This window comes from Danio rerio, chromosome 6, assembly GCF_052040795.2.
Source record: "Danio rerio strain M-AB ecotype USA chromosome 6, GRCz13ab, whole genome shotgun sequence".
Lineage (NCBI taxonomy): Eukaryota > Metazoa > Chordata > Actinopteri > Cypriniformes > Danionidae > Danio > Danio rerio.
Window position 1 is genome coordinate 56,349,899 of NC_141026.1, and position 17,286 is coordinate 56,367,184.

The following is a 17,286-nucleotide window of genomic DNA, read 5'->3' on the forward strand; positions in this document are numbered from 1 at the left end:
GATTATCATTAAAAAGATATTGATTATTTTTGTGATTTACTTGATTCACAAGGGAACTTCTATTCATATGGTGATTTTATGGTTAAATATAATTTCCCTGTTATTCAAAAATAATTTTAGACTGTGATTAAGGCCATACCTAATGGCCTTGCTCATTTAACGAAACGCCACTTGTCATTTGAAGTGATTGTTAAAAAAGAACCAAAGTTTTTAGTTGAAGACAAATGCATTTACGATATAAAATGTAGTAATAAAATTATAAGAAATGTGTTTCAGTCAATGAAAAGAATCACTCCAAGGGGAAACTTTCTTTGGAATTCTCTAATAGATCAAATTAATTGGAAGAAAAGCTTGGCTCTTGCCTTACAAATTTTGTGTCCCCAACAAAGTTGAAGAATTACATTTAAAAGTGTTACACAATATCTACCCCACAAATGAGATGGTATCTAAATTTGGTAATCCTAACTCAGATTGTGTCTTCCGTAGCTCAAGCATCAAATCAATTAATCATCTTTTTGTCAAATGCCCACATGTTATTATGTGTTGGTCTGATTTATCCGTCTATTTTTCATCAAAATGTAAGTTTAATATCCTTTTTTTCATGTGTGATATAATTTGTTACTTTTCTCATGACAAACACAATAGAATTTATAGGCAATTTATTTATTTTATTGAGTAAATATTATATTCACAAATGTAAATTTTCTTCATCATTCCCTAAGTTGCATAATTGTCTTTGTGACTTAAATTGATGGGATGGAAGGGCATTCGCTGCATAAAACATTTGTTGGAATAGTTGGCTTTTTATTCTGCTGTGGTAACCCCTGATAAATAAGGGACTGATAAATAAAGGAAAAAAGACCAGTGACGAGATGATCCCAAGGTTTCCATGATCCTGGACCAGGCCGTATCCTGAGCAGCTGCTGTGGTAGTCATGGAGGAGTGGAGAGCATGAGACTGATTCCTGTGACGCTCCAGGGACAGACGAGTCTTCGCTGAGGCCAGCTTCCAGCCTCCACTGCTGAGACTGCAGCTCTGCACAAGACGTTTGGCCAGCGGAGAAATTTAAATGGTAGTGCCCAACTGAGTCTGATTTCTCTCAAGTTTTTTTTATTCACTTTCTCCAATCAGTGAAGTTGTTTTTCCCTCTCTGCTGTCGCCAGTAGCTTGCATGGTTTGGGATCGGTAGAGCTATGCATTGATGGATTTGTGTTTAGGCCCTCAGTAGTGATTATTAAACCACACTGAACTGAGCTGAACTGAAATTAAACACTAAATACTGAACTACACTGTTCCAATTTACTATGATCTTTTATGTGAAGCTGCTTTGACACAATCTACATTGTAAAAAGGGCTATATAAAAAAGTTGAATTGAAAATGAATGAATGAATATTTATTTATTTTTACCCCTGGCAACTTATACTTTGAATGTATGCTGTTATTTCTCTTTCTCTGATTTTTATTTTGTTTTATTTTTTCATTTGTTGTCAGATGTATTTGTTTGTACATATTTCACAATAATAATAAAAAATCTGAATCTTTAATTCAGAGCAGCAGCAGTAATATCATTGTGCCATAAGGAAAAATAACATGTAAACAACAATTGTAAAATGTAACCACATACAGTACGCCGAGGTACTTTAAAGAACAAGTCCAATAATAAGCCAGTGTATTTCTGTGGTACAAGTAGGAAACACCTAATCAGCAAAAAAGTACTAAGGCCGTTATTTGCTGAATATTTTACTGTAGGGTTATAATGGTTTTTGAACATGATTTGATTTGTGCGCACTTAATTCAGCATAGTGTGTTTATTTTGATATAGATTTTCTTTCTAAAACTGCAGAACTGCTTTTTAATTATGCAACTTAGAAATGCAAATTATAATTAAATAAGGCATATTACACTTAATCTTTTAGCAGATGCCATAATAATTGTTTCGAAAGTACACGCAGTACCTTATGATTTATGCACATGTTGCAGCACAATATTATTTTGTATAATGCACTGCATATTTAGGATTTAAGTTTGATCTAACACAAAGAAAAGTTTATACAAGTATGCACAAAACACCTGAATTTAAATGAACTCAACTGAAATAAAATTAAACGTATCATTGTATATAATTAAATATATTATTGTGTTTAATGCAAAGACACTGCCATATTCAGGGTGATTTATTTATTTATATATTTTTATTTGCTTGTTTATTTTACAGGGACAATACACTTGACATTGTTATACAGAGATAACAGATGTTGCTTACATAGGGCATATAGCATATGCTAATTTGCAAGTCGGCACATATTTAAACATCAGAGCTTTGAATTTGATGCGAGCAGCAACTGGCAGCCAGTGCAAACGGATGAGCAGCGGAGTGACATGTGCTCGTTTAGGTTCATTAAAGACCACTCGTGCTGCTGCATTCTGGAGCAGTTGAAGAGGCTTGATAGAGTTAGCTGGAAGCCCGGCTAGTAGAGAGTTGCAGTAATCCAGTTTGGAGAGAACAAGAGCTTGAACAAGGAGTTGAGCAGCATGTTCAGATAAGAAGGGTCGGATCTTTCTGATGTTATAGAGTGCGAATCTGCACGATCGAGCAGTTCTAGAAATGTGGTCAGAGAAGTTTAGTTGGTCATCAATCGTTACTCCAAGGCTTTTCACCATTTTGGATGCAGTAATGGTTGCCCCATCCATCTGGATTGAAAAGTTATGGTGTAGAGTCGGGTTGGCAGAAACTACAAGCATTTCCGTTTTTGCGAGGTTCAGCTGAAGATGATGATCTTTCATCCAGTGTGAAATATCCAACAGGCAGGCTGAGATGCGAGCTGGAACCGAGGGATCATCAGGATGAAAAGAGAGGTATAGCTGGGACACCAGACTACTTTACGGGGAAGACCATGTATACACTTAAACATGGTTTTAAAAGCATTAAGTTACAAATTACATTAGAAAATCCACATTTTGTTTTAGTTTTCTAAAATGTAATGTTTAAATATGCAAATGATGCATTGTTTAATTAAATATGTGCCGACTTGCATACATTTCTTCAAAACTCTGAATAATTTAATGAATTCTGTCATTTTTTTTGTAGAATAAAATGTTGTAGAAAACCAGGCAAATTATATATAAACAAATCTCCCTGTAAAAAACTTCATTATATAGAAAAGAGTAAGTCTGGAGTGTATGTACATGCTGAAGAAGACTTTTGTTTTTGTTTTTCAGCATCTTGCTTTAACAGTTTTAAGCCATGGTTATGCATGCTTATAAGTGTCATTTGCTCAGTTATGTCATTTTAAATGCAAAGATGACATTGTCTGTTATGACAACTTTACATAAAAGTACATCACAACTTGTTTTTGTCATTGTCATGGCAACTTGACATTACCAAGACAACAAAACTTGTCATAATTGTCATGATGCCATTATAAATATGTCATACATTTTATAAGATCATCATTAATATATATATATATATATATATATATATATATATATATATATATATATATATATATATATATATATATTTTTTTTTTTACCTCAACTGCAGAGATACAAGCAGACTCTGTCATTAAAATGTCATTACATATTAATGACGCTGTTAAATATGATTTGAAAGAGTAATGACACTTTTAATGAGACATTGTAATGACAAATACAATTTATACCACTGAAAACATGATCAGAAAATCCTGACACTTATAATGCCTCATGACAATCATGTTTATGGCAGATTTATGACTGTTCTCTTGGTAATGTCAAGTTGTCATGACAAAGACAAAAACAAGTTGCAATGTATTTACTTATGTCAAGTTGTCATAACAGACGTCATCTTTGCATTTACATTGACATAACTGAGCAAATTATAACAACAGTCGCTATGAGCATGCAAGAAATCTCATCCACATTCATCATGAAGTGTCATATCATGATTGTAAAGGTTTATTACAGTCTTAAGAACACCCCTTCAAGTAAAGTGTAAAGTTGTCATAACAAATAATGTCATCTTTGCATTTAAATGATATAACTAAGCGAATGACACTTAATGTCAGTTGTTATAAGCATGCATAAAATTGCATTCATATTTATTACATGTGTCATATCATGATTATAAAGGTTTATGACAGTCTTAAGAACACCCCTTCAAGTAAAGTGTAAAGTTATCATAACAAGTAATGTCATCTTTGCATTTAAAATGTCATAACAGAGGGAATGACACCTAACAGTTAAAAGCATGCATACAATCTCATTCACATTCATGCTGTGTCATATCATGATTATAAAGGTTTAATGACAGTCTTAAGAACACCCCTTCAAGTAAAGTGTAAAGTTGTCATAACAAATAATGTCATCTTTGCATTTACAATGACATAACTGAGCAAATGACACTTAACAACAGTTGTTATAAGCATGCATAAACTCTCATTCACATTCATGACATGTTATATCATGATTATAAAGGTTTGATGACGGTCTTATGAACACCCCTTCAAGTAATATGTAAAGTTGTCATAACAACCAATGTCATCTCTGCATTTAAAATGACATAACTGAGCAAATTATACTTAATGACAATTGTTATAAGCATGCATAAAATCTCATTCACATTCATGACATGTTATATCATGATTATATAGGTTTAATGACAGTCTTATGAACATCCCTTCAAGTAAAGTGTAAAGTTGTCATAACAAATAATGTCATCTTTGCATTTACATTGTCATAACTGAGCAGATGACACTTAACAACAGTTGCTATAGGCATGCATAAACTCTCATTCACATTCATGACATGTTATATCATGATTATAAAGGTTTAATGATGGTCTTATGAACACCCCTTCAAGTAATATGTAAAGTTGTCATAACAACCAATGTCATCTCTGCATTTAAAATGACATAACAGAGCAAATTTTACTTAATGACAATTGTTATAAGCATGCATAAAATCTCATTCCCATTCATGACATGTTATATCATCATTATAAAGGTTTAATGACAGTCTTATGATCATTCCTTCAAGTAAAGTGTAAAGTTGTCATAACAAATAATGTCATCTTTGCATTTACATTGACATAACTGAGCAGATGACACTTAACAGCAGTTGTTATAAGCATGCATAAACTCTCATTCACATTCATGACATGTTATATCATGATAATAAAGGTTTAATGATGGTCTTATGAACACCCCTTCAAGTAATATGTAAAGGTGTCATAACAAACAATGTCATCTTTGTATTTAAAATGACATAACAGAGCAAATTTTACTTAATGACAATTGTTATAAGCATGCATAAAAAACCCTTTCCCATTTATGACATGTTATATCATGATTTAAAAGGTTTAATGACAGTCTTATGAACATTCCTTCAAGTAAAGTGTAAAGTTGTCATAACAAATAATGTCATCTTTGCATTTACAATGACATAACTGAGCAAATGACACTTAACAGCAGTTGTTATAAGCATGCATAAACTCTCATTCACATTCATGACATGTTATATCATGATTATAAAGGTTTGATGACGGTCTTATGAGCACCCCTTCAAGTAAAGTGTAAAGTTGTCATAACAACCAATGTCATCTTTGCATTTACAATGACATAACTGAGCACATTTTACTTAACAACAGTTGTTATAAGCATGCATAAACTCTCATTCACATTCATATGATTCATATATCAATCATGATATGACATGTGTCATATCATGATTGATAAGGTTTAACGGCAATCTTAAGAACACCCCTTCAAGTAAAGTGTTACCAAATCGTCTTTAGTGTTCTACTTGGGGGAAAAAGTGACCTACATCTTGGATGACCAGAGGGTGAGTATAAATGAACAGATGTATGCACTGTGTCGGCATCATGGTAATGAACTGTGCACATACTCTATTCTGCATAATTGTAATACATGCATCGCTGTTATTTCAGATCTTTTTTTTTCTGAGCATGACCCCACTACTTGCAACATATAAAGTGAAAAGCCAGGCCCACCAGCCCGTCTGAGAATCTCAGTAACCTGATTATCCAGCCTGTCAGTAATAATAAGGCCAGGCCTTGGATCTCGGACCCATCGCTGTGTCAGCCAGAGCAAGATGACGACTGAGAGAACAAAACACAACAGGAGACAAAGACGTGAGTAGCTAAACACAAAGCAAAAAGGTGTGTGTTTTATTTATTTTGTGTGTGTTTCTACTCATTTAAGCATTTAGCAGAATTCGCTTTAGAGATGGGAACGTGGGCTGAGCAGATATTATTCTGGGACATTTGCGGAGCATGTGATATATTTTTGTACAAAGGCATGTTATGTTGGATTATCTTTTAGCATGCAAATGATTCCAAATACAGTTTTTCTCAGTCGCTTTGGTGCGTTTCTCACAACACCTGTGCATTTGTGCACAACAGTTAATGCATTTCTCAAAACAATTAGTACAAACTGCAAAACCTAGCTGATAACCTGCAAAAGCGCGTCACATGCTCAAAATGGATAGTTCATTCCTCAAAAGCAAGTATTGATGTCAATCAAACTGTCAGTATCGTCAAAATGAAAAGTCCTGACACCATTGTTTATGAACAAGATAGTCAAATGGCTGTCATGTTTTCATTATGACGGTTTACTCTGTACATTTTTTCAATGCAAAAAAATTCAGATTTTGGTGACACTTCCTGAAAATGCTCAAGACAGCACTATAGAATATTTGCACAGCCATTTGAAAACTACAGTAAAGTGAGACATCACTGCATTGAGTGAGTTTTCTGAGTACAAGACACTGAATATGTATGTTTCACATTTTTACTGCATTTGCTCTTTGCAATCCTAATTTACTCACAGCATTGTGCAAAAGAATAAACATACCCCTTATTTACAACTAACATAAACTCCCTTTAGGTAGAGCTGTGCACAACTGTACACAATATTGCAGTACATATTGGAACTGAGCCTACAACATACACAGGTCTGTAAATCATTCATCAAACTGTTCAATTTTAAAGACATTTTCAGGAAAATACAGATTTAAATTTGTTTTATAAAATTAGTTTGACAGATTTTGACAACAAGTTCACCATTTGTGTATGTAATGACTCAAGTAATGAAATGAGGACTGTTAGTTTTATATGGAATGACTATTCAGCATTCACAGATTTAGTTCATTTTGACTGACATGACATAAGCAAATGATGATGTTATAAATAGCAGAGAGTTGTATGAAAGCAATTAATACTTGTCCAAACGCATTCACAATTTGTTGAAAGGAATGAGAAACTGCTACTAGGATGTGCACAAATGACTAATTGTTTTGAGAAATGCATGAACTGTTGTGCAAATGTAAATAGTGTAGTGAGAAATGCACCAAAGCGACTGAGAAAAACTGTAGTGAGGTATCTGAGTACAAGACACTAAATATATAGCATTGTGCAAAAGAATAAACACACCCTTATTTACAACAAGCATAAGCTTCCTTTGGGTAAAGCTGGGCACAAGTGTAAACTGTATTGCAGTACATATTGGAACTGAACCTACAACACAGGTCTGTAAATCATTCATCAAATTGTTCAAATTTGAAGACATTTTCAGAAAAACAAAGATTAATTTTTTTAAATAAAATTTGCTAGACAGATTTTGACAACAAGTTCAACACTTGTGTATGTAATGACTCAAGTAACGAAATGAGGACTGTTAGTTTTATATGGAATGACTATTCAGCATTTATAGGTTTAGTTTATTTTGACAGACATGACATAAGCAAATGATAATGTTATAAATAGCAGATAGTTGTATGAAAGCAATTGATGCATGTCCAAAAGCATTTGCAATTTGTTGGAAGGAATGAGAAACTGCTACTAGGATGTGCACAAATGACTAATTGTTTTGAGAAATGTATGAACTGTTGTGCAAATGTAAATAGTGTAGTGAGAAATGCACCAAAGCGACTGAGAAAACTGTAATGTTCTGAATGTACATGGCATTTCTAAATAAATCATTGTACTTATTTAGGGTCTTTAATAGTATCTATCTTTAATAGTAAACTATTTTAATACTCTAACTAACACCATTGTTTCTTTGGCTGTTATTTCAAGCTGAATTATGTGCATTTTTATGTGCGCCATTGAGCGATTTGTCATCAGTCGTTTTAGGGTTGTTTTAGGCTTCAGGCTTCAGAATAGTTTTGCACTGCAGAAAACCAGCAAGTGTGGAAGTGAGTAAAACAGACAAGACTGAAGGAAAGGAGGGAGGGGAAGGAAAGACTCTTGCAAAAAAAAAAAAAAAACAACCATGGAGTTTCTTGGCAAGGGGAGGGCAAAGGAACACAAACTGTGGGTGGACCTCAGTGACAATGTAGATCTAAACCACGAGTGACCACAGAGGATGTTAGCTGAAGTTTAATTCCATGGATAATACAGGCTTACGCTGATTAATACCAGGTGGACGAGGACTAATAGTCTGCTTATTGCAGGTAAAGAGGATTGCGTTCAGACCCTCAGACAGACCCCTGCCTTGCTGAGCCAGACACAAAAACCTGAACATGTCCAGTCAGAACGTTGGTCAAGCGTCCTATCCGGAGCACATCGAAACTAACGGGTCGTCCGAAGAGGCTCCAAATGGGCGTCTGAAGGTGATTTCCAGATCAGACTCGGACCTGCTGGCTTCCCTTGATTGTGAGGACGTTGGGCCTGTTTTTGGCCAGAGCGACTCTCTGTCTGACTACGCTGCTCAGAGGAAGGAAACGGAGCAGATGCCCTCGCTCGACTCCGAATGGGATGAGGTAGGAGCTGATGAACTGCAGATTAAAAGGGCAGAGGAGTGAGAGCATGAGACTTCCTCTAATCAGATCTCTAAAAAGATGTTTTGGTTTTGTTGTGCACTGTAAAAAAAAAAATCAGGGTTTCACACAATTCATTCAGGTTGTCTTAACATAAATCGACCAAGTTAACTTAACAAAATTCTATTGAACATAACAAAAAGTAGATTAAGCATAAAAAAATTAAGTTGTCCCAAAATAATCTCTTGAATTTGGATTGAAAATAAAAACAAAAGTGTATTGAAGATTAAAAAATTAAGTTTTCCCATAGAAAATCTCCTGAATTGTGTTGTTTCAGCTCATTTTATACAAGTAAATTAGAAAGCAGCTAAATATTTTTCAAGGTGCACTAAAACTCTTATATACATTTTTTTAAGTGCAGTACTGTATGTATGTTTTTGACTTTTTAAAAGCATTCAAAGTAAGTTGGCATGAAACAGAAGTTATGAATTTTCTTTAATCAATTCTCTAAAAATTTAAAGTTGCACGCTGTACATAAAAATCAAGATCCCACACAATTTATTCAGGTTGTCTCAACACAAATCGATCAAGTTAACCTAATAAATTAGGATTAAACATAATAAAAAGTGGACTGAATATAAAAAAATTAGGTTGTACCAAGAAAATGTCTTGATTTTGGATTGAAAATAACAAAGAGTGGCTTGAACAAAACAAACAATTAAGTTTCAAATTAAGTTCCATCTTTAATTGTGTTGTTTCAGCTCATTTTATATAAGTAGATTGAGCAAGCAGCAAAATATTTTTAGGGGGGGTGACTGAATATATATTTTTAAAGGTGCTGTACTAAATGTATGTTTTTGACTTTTAAAAAGCATTAAAGTTATAAAAAATCTAATTTAAATTGTCTCAACACAAATCGATTTAGTTAACTTAACAAGGTAGGATTGAACTTAACAAAAAGTGGTTTGAGCATAAAAAATTAAGTTGTCCCAAAAAAGCTCTCGAAATTAGATTGAACATAACAAAAACTGGATTAAAGATAAAAAAATAATATTTGTCCTTAAGAACTCTCATGAATTGGATTGTTTCAGCTCATACAAAATGTTTTTTTGGGGGTGCACTGAAACTCTTCTGTTATTTATTTATTTAAATGTGCTGCACTGTATGTATGTTTTGTTTTGAAAAAATTCAGGGTTCCACACAACTCAATCAGGTTGTCTCAACACAAATCGATTGAGTTGAACAATCCACCTAAAAAATTAAAGTGTCCCCAAAAAAATTTCTTGAATTTGGAACGAAAATAAAAAAAATTGTTTTGAAGATTAAAAAATTAAGTTTTCTCATTGAAAATTTCTTGAATTGTGTTGTTCCAGCTCATTTTATATAAGTAGATTGAACAAGCAGCTAAATATTTTTTTAGGTGCACTAAAACTCTTATATACATTTTTTTAAGTGCAGTACTGTATGTATGTTTTTGACTTTTTAAAAGCATTCAAAGTAAGTCGGCATGAAACAGAAGTTAAGAATTTTCTTTAATCAATTCTCTAAAAAGATGTTTTGATTTGAAGTTTGCACGCTGTAAATAAAAATCAAGATGTTTCAGCTTATATTTTAAAAGTAGTTTGTACGAGCAAAATGTTTTTTTGGGGGGGGTGCACTGAAATTCTTCTGTTTTTTTTTTTTTTTGTGCTGCCCTGTATGTACGTTTTGTTTTGAAAAAATTCAGGGTTCCACACAACTCAGTCAGGTTGTCTCAGCACAAATCGAATGAGTTCATTCAACAAATTTAAGTGGATTGAACCATGCAGGTCAGGTAGTTGAAGCAGTGGCTACAAATAATGATTTCATTATGAATTAATGAATTATTCATAAATAATTAATTCACTGCGCCTTATGATGACGATGCCATAATCCATCGCGATGTTTCACATTGGGCATCGTACAATGCTAAATTGGTCGACATCGCCCAACCCCACAACCAAATACAAAAACTACATTTGCACAGTAAACACAAGAAGTGCTAACTATACAGAGGAACTGTTAGTGCTCCAAAAAATTAAGTGCTAGAGTATGTGTTTTTGATAGAGAGATAAGTGTTTCTACAGGTGGTTTGTCAAGCCCACTCACCTGTATGAATGCACAATGTTCTTTTATTTATTTATTTATTATTTTTTAAAGATGTTGAGTGACTGTAAGAAAGTGTCTGGTGCAAATGTGCTCTAAGGAATGGCGATTTACCTACTGCAGTTCGAACTGTAGTTTTACCCAATTACTAAACAGTTATCAGTATGATGGTGAAAAACTGTACATTTCTAGTCAAACCATCCATTTTATACCAAAAACAGAAATAAGGGAAGTTATAATAGCTTAAAATGTGGGAGAGCGTTGCTATTATGTGATTGTATTGTATTGCAATATGGAGTGTTGATGACAACTGTTGATGTCAGACATCCCAAGTTGGGAAAAGTCATTTCCGGGAGATACAGAGTTGATTTGCGGGAGGTAGCGCATAGTGGGTGTTTGAAGAGCGAGAGGGAAGGGGGGGGGGGTGTTGCGTTGAGTGAGCGACGTATCTGGGTAGGGGGGAGTGTGCGCGTGAGACGTACCCGAAGAGCATAAAGAGCGGTTGGAGTTGCGTGCACGATGCGACATAACATAACCTCAAGAGCAGTGGGAGTGAGTTGCGTGCGATGTACCTGAAGAGCTATGAGGGATGCGGTGGAGAGAGGGCTGTGCAACGTATTTAAGGACCGGGTAGGAAGCGCGCGATTTCCGGGAGATTATCATTCATTTGCGGGCATCCGGGAGTGTCTATGCATTTGAGGGATACTCCCGCAACTTCCAGGAGACTTGGGATGTCTGTGATGTTAAATTATAAGTAAATCACAAAATACTTGAAAATGAAATGATTTAATGACAATAATTAGCTTTAGTTACAACTGAATTTGTTATAAAATAACTATAAAATGATAAACTTGAAATGATAAAAACACATATGATATTAATTGTACCCAGCTTAAATGTAAAATATGGTTACCTGAGAGAGAGAGAGAGGCAGGGGGAGGAAGATAGAGGGAGAGATGAAGAACAGAGAGCAGGCCCCAAAAGAGAGCATAATAGCAGTAGAGGCAGAGAAGAGACTCCAGAGCAGCAGAGGAGGAAAAGAGAAAGAGCAAAGTTTGCCAGCTATTTTGTATCTTTCTTGACCATGTGAACAAAGCCCAAATAAATGACTAAATGTAGATGTAAATGTACCAACCCAGGCTCATTCTGACAACGTAGTCCCGTGGACGTTTCTGGAGACCATGAAATAAGTCCCAGGAGGAACGTATTTTTGCAGCTTTTGTTTTCGCGAATCCACGAGAGGCCGCTGTGTACGCTTTTTCGTTTCTCAAATGTTACGCGCTGTTCTTGCGTAAACCCACCAGAGGCCACTGTCGAACGCCCGTCTGTCTGACTGACTGAATGATTAACTGCGTGACCGGCAACCCAAGCAATTCTACCGTTTGACCCACCTACCCACTTACATCCCCAAACCCAACCAATAATTTACAAAAGCTGTCCAGAAAAAGAAAAGCACTCGTCTGATTTTTACCATATTTTTGGATTTTACCACATTCTTACCCTGTTATAAACGTTCACTTTATTTTTTGGATTCTGTTTTTGTCTTACCTGATTTCTGAAACTGCTCTTCCCTGGACTCGAACCCGGTCATCATCTTCATGGTCAGCTCCTCTCTGCGTCCCAAGTCCGCCGACATACACGACGAACTAACTGGACAAACTATTTGCAGCAGGAAAGCACTCCACACGGAGGTAAGCGGTCAGCCGGTAAGCGCGAAAAGGAACGGCGTCATACCGCCCCATAACATTCGCTTAAGAAATTAAATGCAGCCATATGTACCTCCGTCTACACAATTTACAGTCTCCAGAAACGTCCACGGGACTATGTTTTCCGAATGAGCCCGGTTGCCAAATATAGAGACATACTAACTGACCAATCAACATGTGACCACATCATAAAAGCCACAAGGTACACACAAATCTTAGCCAGGCCCTGATCTTATCATTATCTGCCTTTGGCATTTGTATCAACCTTCTTGGTGAAAAAGACATGTTTTGCCATATAATCAAAAGCATATGATAATTTGCATTCCTACAGTGCAAAACTGGTGCAAGTGTTGGTTAAAGTGTCATAGCCTGCATTTACACCACATGGTTCAAGTGACCTGATTTTTTCCCCCCATGTGGCACAGATGGTATATGGTCCATGTACGTGTAAGCAGGAAAGAATCACATAGATTCCGATTTACTCAAATCAGATTCAGGCCTTGTTCATATGTGGAAATTTATCCGATATGAATCGGATCTTCGTGTCTGCAGTGTAAGCAGGTAGATTGGTTCTTTAAAGATAGCTGTCAAGCATCATTATTGACCGTAGCGAATGACGGATGCTTTCAAGAGTTCACACTTGAAGATTGATAATGAAGCGTGTTTGACATGCTGTCCTGGGAGAGAGCCCTGAGCTCATAGGATCCTCAAGCCTTGGGTTCCCTCCCGTTTGAGGGGGGAGAAGGGAGTTTGAGCTCAGGTAGGTCTCGAGAACTCCCCGGCTTGTGAATGTGTTAGGAATAGCTATGAGACATAGCTGACTAAGAGTTGTTTATGATGCCACTTTGGATTAGTCAGTTAACTTATGTGGCATGTCTTTAGACGGTTGGAGTAAACCGGGAAACCCAGGAAAAACCTACGCAAGCATGAGGAGAACATGCAGACTCTGCACAGAATATATAAGGACTCAAACAAGTGGCATTCTTGCTGTGAGGCAACAGTGCTAATCACTGGGCCGCCATGCCACCCAATCAGGAGTAGGTGGTGGAAGGGGGGATTCTTCAAGACGAAGATGACTGGACCGAAAAACGTTTTATTATTTATGGTGAGTTAGCATTCGTCTAATTGGCCTGATATGAGTAGCTAATGCGGGGCCAGCTGTGATCAATCATAAGCATGTGATCTTCTCAAAATTAGCTTATAAATAAACCGCATTTCATTTCAGAACACACTTCAGCAGAGACCGAAACCTTGCATTTTATATACTAGGACAAAAATGCTTTTATATTGTCATGTAGCACAAGTATTTAAGCATGTTAACGAGAGCGAGAGAGAGAGAGTGAGAACGCAACATTCGAACTATAACCAGTATAAACTGATATAAAACTGTTGCATACGTCACCTGCATAAATCACGCCATGGCCATTACATTAAGATGCTTATTGGTTTAAAAAAGCCTAGATTCAAAGATGGCCAAATGAGAACTTTTCTGTCATAAACTATAGTAAAACAACACGTCAAACAGAATTAGGAAAATGATCTCTGCGATCTGGAATGCAGGAATGAAGAAAAGGGCGCTCTTTTATTATCAGCTGTTTCCTGGCCATGGCGTCTTGTCATTGTGTGTTGTGTAAATGTAAACAATCAGATACGAGTCACTTTTAAAAGATGATGAAAGCAGCTCGTCAAAAAAAAAAATCAGATACAGTCACAAAATCGGAATTGACCATCAAGATCTGCAGTGTAAATAAAGCCAGAGAAATGAACGAGTGTGGTTTGTACAGGTGGTTTGCCAAGCCCACTTACCTGTGTGAGACACACTCAGAATTGCATAATGTTTTGAGTTTGTCGTTTCATATTTTACAGAGTAGTTTTACTCTTTGCATCATACTACAAAAAACAATTACCGCTTGAGCAAAGTGATTGACTCACTCAAAGTGAGTGTATGAGGGCGGGACAGAAAATTTGACATTCTCTTTCTTCTGGCTGTCGTTATCAGTCTCACACAATTTTTTTTCCTTTTTCTGAAACTCTCGATAACACCAGCGTGGAGTTGTTTTATATTATTTTAGCAAATAGTATTGTTAAAAATATATTTGTTGTACTCTCCCATTCACTGCGCTCTAAATTTACCAACTATGACGACTTCTGCTGCTGAGAAACCTGAAAATGTGAAAAGGGTCCATTTAATGGAAACACTGCTTTATTCCTAAACATAGCCTCATTCTGAAAATGTAGCCCTATATACAATTCTGGAGATCGCGAATTATATAGCCAGAAGTATGTATGACTGCATTTCATCTTTAAAACGAACGATATGGAGCGGTATGACAGCATTCCTTTTCATGCTCACTAGCTGACTGCTTACCTCCATATGGATGGCTTTTCCGCTGTTACCAGTTTAACCAGTGGCTTGCCGCGGACGTCAGCGGACTTGTGACAAAAAGAGGAGTTGTCCACGATGACGAGGTTCGAGTCCAGCGAAGAACGGTTAGAAAAAGACAAAAATAGAGACCAAAAGCTAAAACAAACAAGTAAATATCAAGATGAGAATGTGGTAAAATCTGAAAAAGTGGTAAAAATGAGGCGAAGGCTTGTCTTGTTCTGGATTGCTTTTTTTTTTTTGGACTATCGGTTGGGTTTAGGGAAGTGGGTGAGCGGGTCAATTGGTGCTTTTGAAAACTGTATTGGATGAGATTAGGGAAGTAGAAGGGTGGGTAGTGGCGAATTTAGGCATGAGCAATATGGGAAGTCGCCCAGGGCAGCATCTCGCTTGAGGCGGTATGGAGACACAATCCTTCCACAACCCCACCAACAACCCCCGACCCCTAAAACCTCTTTTTCGCTTTTGTCATTGAAAGCCCTGCCAACAATCACAACCCCACCCTCCTCTTCACTTTCGCCCCTGACCCTCCATACCCTCCCCTCCCACTCATAGCTTTTTACCTTAGCTCCCACTTTTTACCTTAGCTACCTTGAACTCCTGCCAACAACCCCCAATCCCACCCCCCTCTTCACTTTCGTTCACGACCCTCCATACCCTCACACACCACACATTTGGGTCACTCAAGCAGTCAGCCACTCAGTCACTCTCCCCAACCGCTCTTCACTTTCGTCCGGACTTCACCCATAACCCCACCTCCACCCCCACCCCTTTCTTCACTTTTGTCCGCACTTCACTTTCTCCCACGACAGCCCCCCTACCACCATGCTTTTCACTTTTGTCTGCAACATCCCCTCCCTCAAGCCTCCTACTCTACACTTTTTTCCTCGACAACCCCCCCCCAATACCTCCGCTTTTCACTTTCGTCTGTGTAAGGGCGGCATGAACACCGTGAGGTTTAGAGAATCAGTTAAGCTTACGAAGGTACTGAGTCAGACAGTCACTGGTGGTATACGTAAGAACAGCAGGCGCGAATGACACCCGCGAAAGAAATTTAAGACCTAAAAAAACAGCGGCCTCTGGTGGCATAAAGGAGAACAGCAGGCGCAAAAGGCACTTGCGAGAGAAATCTGAAAATCTTAGACAGCGGCCTCTGGTAGATTCTCTAAAACAAAAACTGCTAAATAAAAAAAAAACTTACCTCCTGGGACATAATACAGAGGTACGTTTTCAGAATGAGCCTGGGTTGGTTTATTCACAAATGTTTTATGTGATAATTCAGTTTCAATTTCACTAATTCGCATCTATGGACTGAAACAAAGCTAATTTAATGAGTTACTTTTAAAAGTTGCATTCCCCGTCACTAGTAGTGGGTGTGAGAGAAGCTGTAGGTCGAGGAGGGAGGGAGGAAAACTCTTGACAGTATCAGCGCCAATGGCTGAATGCTGAACGCTCGGCTGGGCCCATCAGTCCTTCTGCTGCTCTACGCTGGCCACAGCACACGGGGCTAATTGGGCCTTAACTGTCACTCCGCATCTTCTCAAGCAGCTTCCCAGGGGTCGACCCACACATACTCTCACACACACACACACACACACACACACACACACACACACAGCAGCTCCTCGCGCCACAGCTTTAGTCATCATAAACTCATCGAGTGCATTCACACCTCCTGCTAATCACAGATACACATGACCGACACACACACACGCACATGCGCACAAGAGCACACACAGACATATACACACATGCACACACACAGACACACACATGCACTCACACACACGTACATATATACATAAACACACATATACATGCAAACAAACACACCTGCACATACACACTCACACACGACACAAACACAGACACAAAATACACACACACACAAACTGATACACACACAAACACACACACACACACACACAAATACATGCACACAGACACACACAGGCAGATAGACACACATAAATATGCACACACAGACACACACACATACAGACACACACAGACACGCACACACACAGAGAAACACACATGTGCAGACACACACACACACACACAGACACACACATGTGCAGACACAAACATACACACACAAAGCCACACACACTTACAGACGCACAGACACATGCACATGGACACACACAGAGACACACACACACGTGCATACACACGCACACACACACACACACACACACACACACACACACACACACATACACACATACAGACACCCACACACATATAGACACACACGTGCCTGTGTGCACACACATGCATACACACATGCACAAACATGCACAGACAGA

At 37.3% G+C, this 17,286-nt stretch overlaps 2 protein-coding genes across 11 annotated transcripts in view; one reads left to right on the forward strand and one right to left on the reverse strand.

Moving 5' to 3' along the window:
* Nucleotides 1-17,286, reverse strand: part of slc12a5a (solute carrier family 12 member 5a) — a 2,560,186-nt gene that overhangs the window by 307,505 nt on the left and 2,235,395 nt on the right. The window lies entirely within an intron of this gene.
* anks1ab (ankyrin repeat and sterile alpha motif domain containing 1Ab) overlaps nucleotides 1-17,286 on the forward strand; it is a 413,081-nt gene that overhangs the window by 2,384 nt on the left and 393,411 nt on the right. For 6 of the 10 annotated variants that reach the window (XR_015492423.1, NM_001442449.1, NM_001442450.1 and 3 more), the window contains exon 1: nucleotides 8,329-8,764. Coding sequence is in view for 9 of the 10 variants with exons in the window: in NM_001442449.1 (NP_001429378.1) it covers nucleotides 8,525-8,764 (240 nt within the window). In the remaining variant the exon portion in view is untranslated. Of the gene's footprint in view, nucleotides 1-5,930; nucleotides 6,162-7,495; nucleotides 7,529-8,328; nucleotides 8,765-17,286 lie in introns of those variants that run through there. The other 4 variants (XM_087254734.1, XM_087254731.1, XM_087254735.1 and 1 more) reach the window with 3 other exon arrangements.